A 13,053-nucleotide genomic window follows, 5' to 3' on the forward strand; every position below is an offset into this window, starting at 1 on the left:
AAGACAGCGGTGGCACACAGTCTGCTCTTGAGATGGGTTGTAAATTCCTTGCCACTCGTGAACAGCAAAATGCACACGAGTCTTCCTTCCATTTAGCTTCCTGGGAAAATGAACAGGACCAGAAGGTGCAACCCCAGTCCTTCCGAGGTGGTTCATTTAGACCCAGATAACTGCTTATGCCAGTCACTGGGCACTGATCTGCCAGGCACTGTGCTAAGCACTTCTATGTCCACCCACCCTCACAACAGTAGCGTGCTGTGGATAACCCCGTTTTACAGATCAGAAAAAGGAGGCTCAGAGGGGTGTGTGTGTGTGTGCGCGTGTGTGTTGGAAGGCCATCCTACCTAAGATTTCCTGGTCATCTTGGGATACTGCTCCCCTGCAGGGAACACCAACATCTCTCTGTTCCAGTTTTTAAGCTGTGGGGGTCTCCTTCAAAGGAAGCTGGGAAAGAGAGGAGAGGGAGGAATTCTGAGTGAGGTAAGAGTCCAAGGAGAGAATGTTGTAATCGGGCAGAGACCACAGTGCATAAAGTACAGTGGGTGAATTATCTCCTGGTGTGTCCATACCACTCCCTTGTTTACTGGAACACTTGCCCTTTCTCTTTCTCTTTCTCTTCTACTTCCTAGTGTGTGTTCCTTGTATTCATTTTCTTTTTTGTATTAGTTCCAGGTGTACAAAACAACAGAATGACATTTACACCCCTCACCAAGTGATAACCCCATCAAGTCTATTATCTATCTGACACCATACATAGCTATTACAATACCATTGACTGTATTCCTTACGCTCTACTTTACATCCCATGCCTATATATATATATGTACATATGTAGATATGTACATATATATTTTTTAATTATAGTTGATATTCGATATTTATATTAGATTCAGGTGCACAGCGCAGTGGTTAGGCCTTTATATAATCTATGAAGCGATCCCCCTCATAAGTCCAGTACCCATCTGACACCCTACACAGTCTTTACAACATTGACTATATTCCCCATACTGTATTTCACATCCCATGACTACCAACTGGTACTTTCTAATCCCTTCACCTTTTTCACCCGTCCCCCAAACCCCCTTCCATCTGGCAACCATCAGTTTGTTCTTTGTATCTATAGTACTTTTGTTTTGTTTGTTCATTTATTCTGTTCTTTAGATTCCACATATAAGTGAGATCATGTGGTATTCGTCTTTCTCAGTCTGACTTATTGCACTTAGCAGAATATCCTCTAGGTCCGTCCATGTTGCTCAAATGGTAAGATTTCATTCTTGTTTATGGCAGAGTCCTTGCGTTCATCTTGAGGTGCCGTGGGAAAGGTGAGGAAGAGGAGCAGGATGGTCCGAAGGGCTCCTTGGAACCTCTGCAGATGTGTGGGCAGATCAGGCACTTAGGAGATGCTGTGGGTCACTGGTACCTATACCTGTGAGCAGGTTTTATGTAGCAGCAACCCTCAGCAGTGTTTTTCAGACTGTTTCATCCTATTTGTGGGTCGCGAAATCATTTTGTGGAGTGCTCCCTGCATTTAAAGAAAATAGAAGATTAAGGATTACATCACACGTAGTAAGAGTAAGCATTGTTTTGTGTGTAGGTATGTCCCAGGTCCTAATGTCAAATGTACATCTTACTGTATGTAGGTCATGTCAAAAAATGGGAAAACTCTGTCTTAGGGCAGGGGCTTTGCTATCCACTAGCTTGCTTTAGAATCTTGGCTCTGTCACTTGCGTTAAAACAACAACAACAAAAAAATTGAATTTATGTGCTCACTTCGGCAGCACATATACTAAAAAAACTGAATTTATCTGTGAAATGAGGATATTAATAACTACATTGTGTTTCATGAAGATTAAATGAGAAAATGCATGTGCTTATCACAGCCTGTGGCCCATGGTACACGCTTCAGCAGTGCCCTTAGACCCTGGTATTTCTTTCCAACTCTGTTCACTGACATCACAGTGGTAGGAGGAAATTGTTCATGGAGAGAGTATTTATACACCACTGAAATCAGCAAATGTTACAATTCAGGGTTTATTGTTTATTGTTGGGTTTACAGGTTTATTGTTGTTCTCTTCTGGGAGCTGGTTGTCATTTACTAATCTTCCTCTAAGCCTGTACAATTGGGATAGGTATGAATTGACCTGGACTCGATGAGAATCAGGTTTGGAGGGGAAGCATTAGATAAATTTCTGGGTTTTTGGGAAAGTCCCAAGGTTTTTGTATTCTGTGTCCATCAACTACATGGCAATTATTTAATATTTATCGATTACTCACCATGGACTGTCTTGAACATTAAAGACACTACTTGAGCTTTAAGAGCTGGTAGTAAGATGTGCCTGCTGGAAGGCAAATAATCCAACCCCAAATTCGGGTTACAAACGCCCAGGGAGAGATTTCAGGCTTTTTGTGGTCCATGTCTTGGGGCCCTGGAGGAGGGAGTAGAGCGTGGTGCATTTGGTGTTATCTGGAAAGCATTAAACAGAAATGCTTTGGCCTTAATGGTTCAAAACTTCGCATCTAATGCAGGCTTTGGTGGTCCCATCATCTCTCCCTGGGCGAAATGAACTTAACACAACTACCCCATAGGTCACTCATGAGGCCCCAATGAGACGCATGCTGCACGTTGCTGCACTTGCTGCACGTTGTTTGGACTGGCACTTAGCAGTGAGTAGGGTTTTTTGCGAGCATAAGGCACTGAGGGGGGCCAGAAAGACCCGAAGATTAATGTGGCACCTCCTTGCCTTTAGAGAACTTCCACTTCAGTGCCGCTCTGCTTAAATGTCACCACTGACACCACGTTCTCATGTGTGAGCCTTTTTTTTTTGCATTTTATAATTTTATAACAAATAGTACTGAGGGGAAAAGTGACTTGCTCAAGAGCACACAGCTCGCTTGGACTGAAAGCCAGGAAAAAGCCATGTGAGTGGACTGGACAGCTTTGGTATTTGCAAACAAGCCTGAGTGGTCGGAATTGCAGCTTCCCCATCTAGAAAATAGGATGGAGCTGCCGCCTTCCTTCCGCCCCAGCAGTGTCCCAGGGCGCAGAACCCGGTGTGGATGTATTTCTGAGTGCCGATGTGAAGCCAGGCTACTACTAGGCCTCCACTTTTGGGGGGCTGCGAACACCCTTCTCCGCGCCACCCGCGGAGAAGGGAAGCCGTTGCGCCACCACGTGACGCGCCTGCCGAGGGGCCTGCGTGCTGGCCGGCGAGGCCCTGCCTGTTGGGCCGCTGCGCGCCCGTAGCGCGCAAATGTCCCGGGTCGGGCTGCAGAAGGGGAAAGCGGGGGAGGGGAGCGCAGCGCGGGGGGCCGGCCCCGTACGTCGCCGCGTTCCTTCCTCCCGCCTCTTCGCCAGGCCCTGTGTCTCCTCGCCGCGGTTCCGCCCCCTCGTCCCGGAGCCCCAGCCAATGGCTAGGCGGCGCGAGCCTCTCCGGCCGAAGGCGGGGCGTGCGCGCGGGGCCTGGCGCGCCTGCGCCCTGCCGCCCGCCCCTCGCCGAGAGGAGGAGGTGGAGGAGGAGGCGGCTCGGGGAGAACGAGCAGCGAGCTGGAGCGCGGAGCGTGAGTGAGGGAGCCCAGCCGCCTGCCCGCCCGCCGCCGCCTCCCCTCCGCAAGCAGGAGCCCGGGCCGGGGCCCGGCACGCTGCCCCAGCCCCTCCCTCGTCGTCAGGCCGCGAGGGCAGCGCGCGCGAGCTAGGGGGAGGGAGAGCGAGCGGGCGCCGGGAGGAGGCGGCCGGACCGAGCGAGCGCCCGCGCGTGTGGCGTGAGGGGAAGCCGCTGCCCGCCCCCTTCGCCTTCCCTTCTCTCCCCCTCCCCGCTCCCCCCCCAACCGCGGAGCAGCACCATGTCGGCGCCGGCGGCCAAAGTCAGTAAAAAGGAGCTCAACTCCAACCACGACGGGGCCGACGAGACCTCAGGTGAGGAGCAGGCGAGGCGGGGGCCGGCCCGCGCCGCCATCTTCGCCGCCCGCCTGGCCCGCAGGCCGCCGGCGGGGCGCGGGAGCGCGGGGGGCGCTGGGCGGACGGGCCGGCGCGCGCCTCGGCGCCCTTTTTTGTGCGCGCGGGGCCGGGGCCGGGGTGGCGCCGCGGCGGCGGACGGCGCTGCGAGGCGGGGGTGCTGCGGCCTGTTCGGCGCGGGCGGAGGAGACCCCCCCCTCCTCTCCCCCCTCCCTCGCTCTCCTCCCCCTCCCTCCCTCCCGAGAAGCCTCTCTTTATTGTGCTCCGCCATGATGCCTCGCTCCCATCAGCCGCCGCCGCCGCCACATGGTGCGGCCGGACGCGGCCCCGCGCTCGGGCCTCCGCGCGGCTCCCCCTTCGTGCCCGGCCCGCGGGCGGCGCCCCCGTATCCCCACCCGAAGGCCGGCCCCGGCGCGGCCCTCTGCCTGGAGATGGGGCGGGGTGGGGGCTCGGGGAAGCACGCGGCCGGCCGCGCACTGGGCCCGGGCTGCTTGGGAGGATGCTCCGGCCGGCCCCGGGTACTCCCCACGTGGGGCGGCCACCTCGTCGCGGCAGCGCGCTGAGAAAGCTGGCGCGGCGACCAGGGTGTCGGAGGGTCTTTACAATGGCCCTTAGAAAACCTCCTAGCCTTTTCTGTAAAGGCTTCCTCGGCAGGGGGCTGCAAAACCCGGGATGGTTACCGGAAATGAACCGCGCGATCAGGCCCCTTCACGCCCACTTAGCTTGTAGGTTTTGCAGTCTTTACCGGACAAAAGGGCACCTTTTCTTTTCCAAAGCTCACTCCCTTTTCTTCCTTTCTGTGGCTCGTAGTTTTGTGACTTCATGCTTGTTCCCTGTAAGTGTGCTCCAAAATCATGTGGGGCCGCACCTGTGATCAGCTCGCCAGAAATTGGGTTGGAGGGGTGAGAAAGGTCAGATACGAATCTTGGGGTTCGTATTCTAAGAAGGTAAAGTCGAGTGTTCACGATGGTGGGGTAGTTCTGCGACCCTTCCCTCGTTCCTGTCTTTGTAGGCGTGTCTGGTGTCTTGTAAATAGACATTGAGGGATATTTTCAGCTTTCTGTTAAAAGTGATTCTCCCATTGAGATATATAGGTAGTGTCTTGATTTTTGTTATTGGCATGGGTTACTTTCCGATTCTAGTTAACAGTTGGTCCTAGTGTGTTGCAGGTACGTAATGTGATAAATAATAAATGACAATTGGTCTTTTTCTTGTAATGTAACTATTAAGAAGTGCTTTTCTAGTCTAGCAGGTAGCATGATCTGTGAATAGTCTTTCAATTAAAAAATAATTTGTCAGCTAAGTGGACGAACACGTGGAGGGCACGACTTGTAGTTGTAGGCAGTTTCTTTTTTATAAACAGCTTTATTGATATAACTCACATCAAAGACAGTTAAGTTTATTCTCTAATTAGTATTGAGACTTACACATCTTTTTCTTGCAGAAAAAGAACAGCAAGAAGCAATTGAACATATTGATGAAGTACAAAATGAAATAGACAGGTAAAGTTTTTCTTAATTTACTTTGGAGAACTTTTCTGAAATGCACCTTATGGTCTGGTGGTCATTGAAACTATGGTCAGATCTGTATCCAATGGCTAAGTGGAGCTGATTGTAACTTAGTTGGGGCTATGAAGAGTCATTGTTATTTTTTGTGGAATGTTTGTAGTCACCAGAAAGCTCTTGATGAGAGTATACTGACCTTGTAAAGACTGGGTTTGCTTTCAAAAGCTACAAATTGTCTGAATTGCAGTGCATGGACTTCTGAAAGTTTAGCATCATGGCATCAGTGTTGCTCTGGTTTGCCTTAATAACTTTGTTACTTGATTAGCAGCCTCCCCCACCTTGTTCTGCCTGAGGGGAACAATTGAAGGTAGCCTGGTAACAGAGTAGATGAGTTAAATACACAACCTTACCAAAATTCTCTGAGCACTTTGAGAACTGTCTTTTATTGAGTGCTTGTTGGTAATGTGGATCAAATTGCCATCTTAGTTTTGACTTGAGTTTATACCTACAATCCAGCTGATTTGGTTATTATAAATAGGTACTTAGCACTATTCTAAATTTAACAAGAGTAAATAACTGTAGTCTCAGCAGTTTTTTGTATTTGTCCAATACCATCATTATCAACGTGTCTTTTCACTTGCTTCAGACTTAATGAACAAGCCAGTGAGGAGATTTTGAAAGTAGAACAGAAATATAACAAACTCCGCCAACCATTTTTTCAGAAGAGGTCCGAATTGATCGCCAAAATCCCAAATTTTTGGGTAACAACATTTGTCAACCATCCACAAGGTATGTTGTGGCGGCTTTGTTAAAGAATGGGATGTCCACTAGTTCAAGAGTGGGGCGGACCTTGGGTGAGGACTGGGTCCAAAGGATTGGTTATGTGCAGAGGTTGAAACACTCAGAGGGGAGGTTTGAATTAATGCCTTCTATTTAGAAGAGACTGTATTGTGAGGATTCCTGTTCAGTTACTTGATACAAGATAGTGACAGCTTGACAGCTTTGATACTGTACCATTTGGTTTTCAGATAATGAATTCATGAACCCAAATATTTGGAAAATTTTAAGTGTTTAACAAGCTCTTGAGTTGTTTGTTAATGCTGGTCTGTTTAATATTCATTTGACCTATAATTTGCTGGTCTAGTGTCTGCACTGCTTGGGGAAGAAGATGAAGAAGCGCTGCATTATTTGACAAGAGTTGAAGTGACAGAATTTGAAGATATAAAATCAGGTTACAGAATAGATTTTGTAAGTAACAGTAACTCGTTTGCCACTATGGAAATTAATTGGAGCTTCAATTAGAAGAACTGTTTGTATTGTTTTCTAATCCTGTAATTATTTATTATAGTATTTTGATGAAAATCCTTACTTCGAAAATAAAGTTCTCTCCAAAGAATTTCATCTGAATGAGAGTGGTGATCCATCTTCAAAGTCCACTGAAATCAAATGGAAATCTGGAAAGGTATTTGAGGAATTGTTGGGGGAAAAGTATCCTTTTGTATATTTTGATTTAGTTGAGTCATTTACCAATATTTGGTACTTTGGTAATGTGTTAAATGTGAATCCTTAAAATATAAAAAAAGTCTCCAGTGTGTTAAACTCAAATATAATAGCTTGGAGCTCCCGTTACAAATTACAGTTGCAACTTTTTAAAGAGATGGACTAAATTTTTTTTGGTTTCTATTTTGGTGACTGAGCTCTTCAAATGGCTTGCCACTTCCCAAAATCCATTTATGTCTGCATTTAATTAGTAAATGTACTTTAAATTATCATACTGTGTTATACTGGCTGTTAAAGTGGAACTAATTTATGGAAAAGGCAACTTTAAATGGTACCTTTTTGGGGAAAAGCTTGTCATAAAATTGGTAAGTCTTTGCACACCTAGAATGCAAAGGACTCTTTCCTCTTTACATTTTGTAATTTCTTTTAGATAAGAGTAATAGCGTAGATAATATACTGATGTCCTTTTTTTTGTTCTGCTTTTGGGTTAAAAAACTCGTTTAAATTGTAGGGAATATAGGTGTTGTAGAGAGCCTGTATCAAAAGTTCTCCCATTTTCCTTTAGGATTTGACGAAACGTTCAAGTCAAACACAGAATAAAGCCAGCAGGAAGAGACAGCATGAGGAACCAGAGAGCTTCTTTACCTGGTTTACTGACCATTCTGATGCAGGTGCAGACGAGTTAGGAGAAGTCATCAAAGATGATATTTGGCCAAATCCGCTACAATACTACTTGGTGAGTTGAAAATAGTATTTTAGTCAAGGTTGTACTTGTCTCATTTATTTGAAAATGAGTTCTTAAGATCTTAACTCTTGGTTTTTAAAGGTTCCTGACATGGATGATGAAGAAGGGGAAGGAGAAGAAGATGATGATGATGATGAAGAAGAAGAAGGGTTGGAAGATATTGATGAAGAAGGGGATGAGGATGAAGGTGAAGAAGATGAAGATGATGATGAGGGGGAGGAAGGAGAGGTAAAAGAAAATTTGGTTGAGTAAAAATAGTCTTTAAGGACTTCACCAGGTTACTTGAGGTGTATAGTATAATGGAACTGACTCAATTGATTATGGGAAGATTTGTAGAAAAGAGTAAGCTATTTTATTGTCCAGGAGTGAAAGAAATGTTGATAAGCCTGTTTTATTACTAATTTAACGAGTTCTGTTTTTGTGGTTAGTTTCTATGACTACTCCATTCTCTTTTCCTACCCAGTACTTAGCGAAAGTAGTATGGACAGTGCAACTGGTCAAATTCTGAGAAATCTTCCCAAAGAACAAACATTTGCATGTTTAGGAGACAAAACAAAAATTATTTTAGATTGGTTTTGGGTTTGGATGATTAAGTCTGAAAGACGGCCAATGGTTTGGTTAGTGCTTAAAGTTAATTTATCTGAAACAGTATCACTGGGTCTTTTAGTCAGGGTTTGATGCAGTGATGCATAGGTTCATAAAATTAGATGTCCCTGTAGTATGTCATGCTTTGTGGAGGCCACCATGGTCCCTATGAATGCTGGGGAATGACTCCAGAATTAACCGTAGAGATTAACTGTCCATTTTTTTTCTCACAGGAAGATGAAGGAGAAGATGACTAATGGAACATTGATGGATTCCAACCTTTTTTAATTTTCTCCAGTCCCTGGGAGCAAGTTGCAGTCTTTTTTTTTTTTCCTCTTGTGCTCAGTCGCCCTGTTTTTGAGGTCTCTTTTCTCTCCTTTACACCATGGTTCTCACCTTATTTTGGGGGAAATAATTTCAGCAGAATACATTGGGAAAAGAATCTCTGCCCCTTTCTGTTCCAAATTCATTTTTATCCCTTCCTGTCGCAACAAAAACTTTATGGAATCAACACCACCGTGCTCTGTGGGAAAAAAGAAAAACCTTCTGCTCCCTTAGCTCTGCTGGAAGCTGGAGGGTGCTAGGCCCCTGTGTAGTAGTGCATAGAATTCTAGCTTTTTTCCTCCTTTCTCTGTATATTGGGCTCAGAGATTACACTGTGTCTCTATGTGAATATGGACAGTTAGCATTTACCAACATGTACCTGTCTACTTTCTCTTGTTTAAAAAAAGAAAAAAAAAAACAAAAAAAATGGGGTTATAGAAGGTCAGCAAAGGGTGGGTTTGAGATGTTTGGGTGGGTTAAGTGGGCATTTTGACAACATGGCTTCTCCTTTGGCATGTTTAATTGTGATGTTTAACGGACATCCTTGCAGTTTAAGATGACACTTTTAAAATAAAATTTTCTCCTAATGATGACTTGAGCCCTGCCACTCGATGGGAGAATCAGCAGAAGCTGTAGGATCTTATTCGGAATTGACATCCTCTATTGTAATTTTGTTCCTCTTTATTTTTAAATTTTCTTTTTGTTTCACTGGAAAGGAAAGATGATGCTCAGTTTTAAACGTTAAAAGTGTACAAGTTGCTTTGTTACAATAAAACTAAATGTGTACACAAAGGATTTGATGCTTTTCTCTCAGAACAGGTTTGACTTGTATAACATATTGTCAAACTTTGTCAGGCTAACTCCCTATTTTTTGATACGCACTTTGCAGGATGACCTCAGGGCTATGTGGATTGAGTAAAGGGATTTGAATCAATGTATTAATGTCTCCATAGCTAGGAAACATCATGGGTACAATTTGCCATCAATTTCTGAAAGTTTCAAATCATTCGGGATACCAGATTGCTCAAAACTCAGTTCTGAGTATATTGTACCCTTAATTTGTATTTCAAATTGGCATTTTTTAAAAAAAATGGGCCTTTATTTACTTGGATATAATAATAGTGCCTGCCACCACCATCAGAGAGACCTGGTGCTCTAATGCCAAGTTACACACGGGGCAATTGCTGGCATGTCTTCGTTGGCACTATGAAATGCTGCCAAGAAGATAGGCTCTCAGAGTAAGAAGTCCGTATTGGTGGTAAGAAACTCAGGTGAGGAGTACTTCTGTCTCTAAGTACCAGCTATTTAGCGTATAGTTCTCAAATGAGACCCGTCTGTGTGAATCTGGGTGAGATGATGGACTCTGCTCTGCTAAATGCCATCATGCATAGAACATTTTGAGAAGCTACCTAATGCCTAAGCTTTTTAATGCTGTAAAATATAGTAGCTAAAATTAAATGCCACTTAACTTTTTCAGAGTTGAATTAATGGACAGCCTGGTCAAATTCAAAGCTGTTTGATGTATAAAACTTTATAAATGGAACTACTCCATCAATAGGCAAAGTGTAATGAAAACCTATCTAGATGGATAGTATGTAATTTCTGCACAGGTCTCTGTTTAGTAAATACATCACTGTATACTGGTCAGGAATCTTGCTCCAATAAAGGAACATAAAGATTTTTTTTGACTGGGGTCATTCTCCTTGTTTTGTAGAGAAAACGTTTCTTGGTTTTAGATTTAGATGATAAGCTAGTTTTTTGTCCTGTTACTTGCGTTCATAGTGACTGGGGAAGGGGGGAAAATCCAAATAGTTAAGCAGTAAGTATAGTATAGATGACATCTACATGAAAATGTATGAAACACATCTGAACGTATTACTGTTACTTTGTAGTAAGTTCCTGAAGGGATTAGATAATTGATTTTGAAGTCTCAGCATTTAAAGACCTTTTCACTAGTGAACAAAAAGCCATATGAATTAATACACATGGAAGTCAGTCATTTTTGTTTCACAAGTTACAGTTTACCAAAACTTGTGTGCTGGTGAGATTGTGGCACTGTTTGGTTATAGATCATATTAAATCGGATTTTCATAATGTCTTATTTTGGGAATGTGGTCAAAAACTAGGGGTCCCCAAAGACTACTAATTCTTGAGATCACCCTTTAGTTTCCTTGTGCCTGCAAATCTTGTGGAGAGCTCGGCTGTGGGAAAACAGTCATGACCTTCACGTACAGAGTAGCTAGTGTGCTTTGGGTCCAATTGCAAGGGGAGTTGGGCTGGCCCTTAGGCAAGTATATATTAGAAGGGGCTAGATGAACAGCTCGAAGCTCCTTTGATGTAGGACGTTTAAAATAGAAAAGAGCAAAAGGTGACTGTTTAGGTCATTGCTATGGGAAGAGGACATCCTCTTCCCAAGCTGTGGTGTGCAGTTAGGCTCAGCTTATGAAGGGGACTTTACATGAATTGGGGTGTAGAGGACAGGAGCCTGTAATGTGTCTACATATTATGTAAATTTCAAAACCTTAACAAATACTCTATTTTAGACCATCCCTGCCGTTGAGGTTAATGTTGGTTTCTCCAATGATGTCCTGGTTTGTAAAAGACTTAACTGTATTCCCTCTGTGACAGTCTCTTACTATTTCACCCAAGTCAGCCTCTAAAATGTAGTGTTTAAACGATCCATGGAGTACCTGGATGCCTTGGGCTGACCAATTTGCTTTATATCTGGCCTGCTAGCTGTTAGGCTGTAAAAGGTACGCGTTTTTGACTTGAGGGATGTTGGGGGCCTTCTGGGCTTCACTCTGGACAATTGTGTTTAGTTGATGTGGTAATCTTTATTACTACTGCTTTATAACAACTCAATTCATGGTTTCACTTGGTCCCAGAAACACAGTTTTGGTTTTTCTGCATTTTCAGATTTTGCCATGAACCCTTTCTGGCTATCACAAGAATGGAATTCTGTTGCAAAAGATGAAGACGTTCAGGGTTTCCTGAAGACAGACAAGTTCTTTAGGAAATGAATGAGTAGCCTTTCCAATTGTTTAGAGGGCAACATCTTATTTTGAAAAGTATCCCACACCCTACCACTGACCATTCCCTTTTCAATATGTGGCTGTGTTTATTGAAGACTTACAAATTCACTATGTAACAGGTCTGAAGGAAAGGACTGCAGTTTTGCGATTAGAACGAGAGGACTTATAAAAAGTGGAGGGTATGTGCCAACTTAATTAGTTGGTGACACTGTACTCAGATACTCCCCAAGGGATGCAAATCTAAGTGTAGATAGATTGATATTTGCAATATTGAGAAGAAAATGTATAGGAAGGGAAAAAATGTTTCCTTGCTAGGAATTTAGGTTCCTTTCAGTTTATACAGTTAAACAGCCAATTAGCTGGAGAGTTGGTTTGCTCTGTTCACTAGCCACTGGATGTTGAATGTAAACTTCAAATTTTCTAAGAATTATAATTCATGAAGTACCATCACCATGACATAAGGTATGGCTATCTGGTCAGACTCACCCATCAGCCTAGAACTTGGTTTCCCTGTAGGTTTGCCCATCCTGGGGTTCATGGATGGGTGGATTCTGCTACTGAACTTTCCCTTAGTGAGGCAGTGAAACACTTCTCAGCAAACTTGGAAAATAATTTTGAGTTCTTCGACATAGTTCAGCTTTCTGGCTGTAGGAGGGGATAAAGGATCCAGTAGACATCCTCCTGAAAGCAGGAGCAATGCTAGTTCAATTCATGGTGTGTTTTTCTCAAGCCTGTGACCTGCAGTCAGAAGTTGATAGTCTTTCTAAATTATGGTTAACATTCAGCTCAGGACAGCTTGATAACTCCCATTTTAAAAAGCCTACTATGTGCTGGGCTAGGCTATGATTAATACGTATATGAGTTAAAAGTGCCCCGACTTGCCTCTGATTATGAGATGTAGGCATGTCCCCCACTGAACCAAGTTGCCTTTGCATTTATTGATGCCACTTCGTTGATTTCCCATTGCAGGGAAATGCAGAATTGTCCGTGGCTTGCCATTTTCACTTTCCAATCTGTGAGGGGGCTGGTGGAACAGTGGCTCTGGCTGAGACAGAAAATCTCCAGTTGGATCAAGGGGTGGGGGCCTAAGAGACGTTTCGGTTTGTTCATCTGATTTGTAATTTGGCATAACTTGGGTTAGACTTTACTTTTTTCAGACGCATACGTTCTTATAGTGACTAGACAGGGCCAAGACTTCTTGGGGGCGACAGGTTTGGGATTAGCCCTTTTCACACCAATGACATCTGAGAAGATAAATTTAGGAGCAGAGCCAGGTCATGGTGTGAGGTTCGGAGAAAAGGCTGTCTAGGAGCCGACCCGCCACACAGGCCGCGCCCTGCAGTCGGTAGGCGGCGCTGTCCCCACTCGGACCCGCCCCTCTGAGCGCGCGGCGGGGCAACCAGAGAACCC

At 44.5% G+C, this 13,053-nt stretch overlaps 1 protein-coding gene across 1 annotated transcript; it reads left to right on the forward strand.

The window, feature by feature from the left end:
- Nucleotides 1–3,484: 3,484 nt before the first annotated feature.
- On the forward strand, nucleotides 3,485–10,292 carry SET (SET nuclear proto-oncogene). The gene is made up of 8 exons (XM_033123767.1): nucleotides 3,485–3,913; nucleotides 5,397–5,454; nucleotides 6,104–6,246; nucleotides 6,602–6,705; nucleotides 6,806–6,919; nucleotides 7,523–7,693; nucleotides 7,784–7,930; nucleotides 8,521–10,292. The coding sequence occupies exons 1-8, from the start codon at nucleotides 3,841–3,843 to the stop codon at nucleotides 8,542–8,544; spliced, it is 834 nt and encodes a 277-aa protein (XP_032979658.1). The 5' UTR covers nucleotides 3,485–3,840; the 3' UTR covers nucleotides 8,545–10,292.
- The last annotated feature ends 2,761 nt before the right edge of the window (nucleotides 10,293–13,053 follow it).

This window comes from Rhinolophus ferrumequinum, chromosome 12 (genome assembly GCF_004115265.2).
Source record: "Rhinolophus ferrumequinum isolate MPI-CBG mRhiFer1 chromosome 12, mRhiFer1_v1.p, whole genome shotgun sequence".
Taxonomy (NCBI): Eukaryota; Metazoa; Chordata; class Mammalia; order Chiroptera; family Rhinolophidae; genus Rhinolophus; species Rhinolophus ferrumequinum.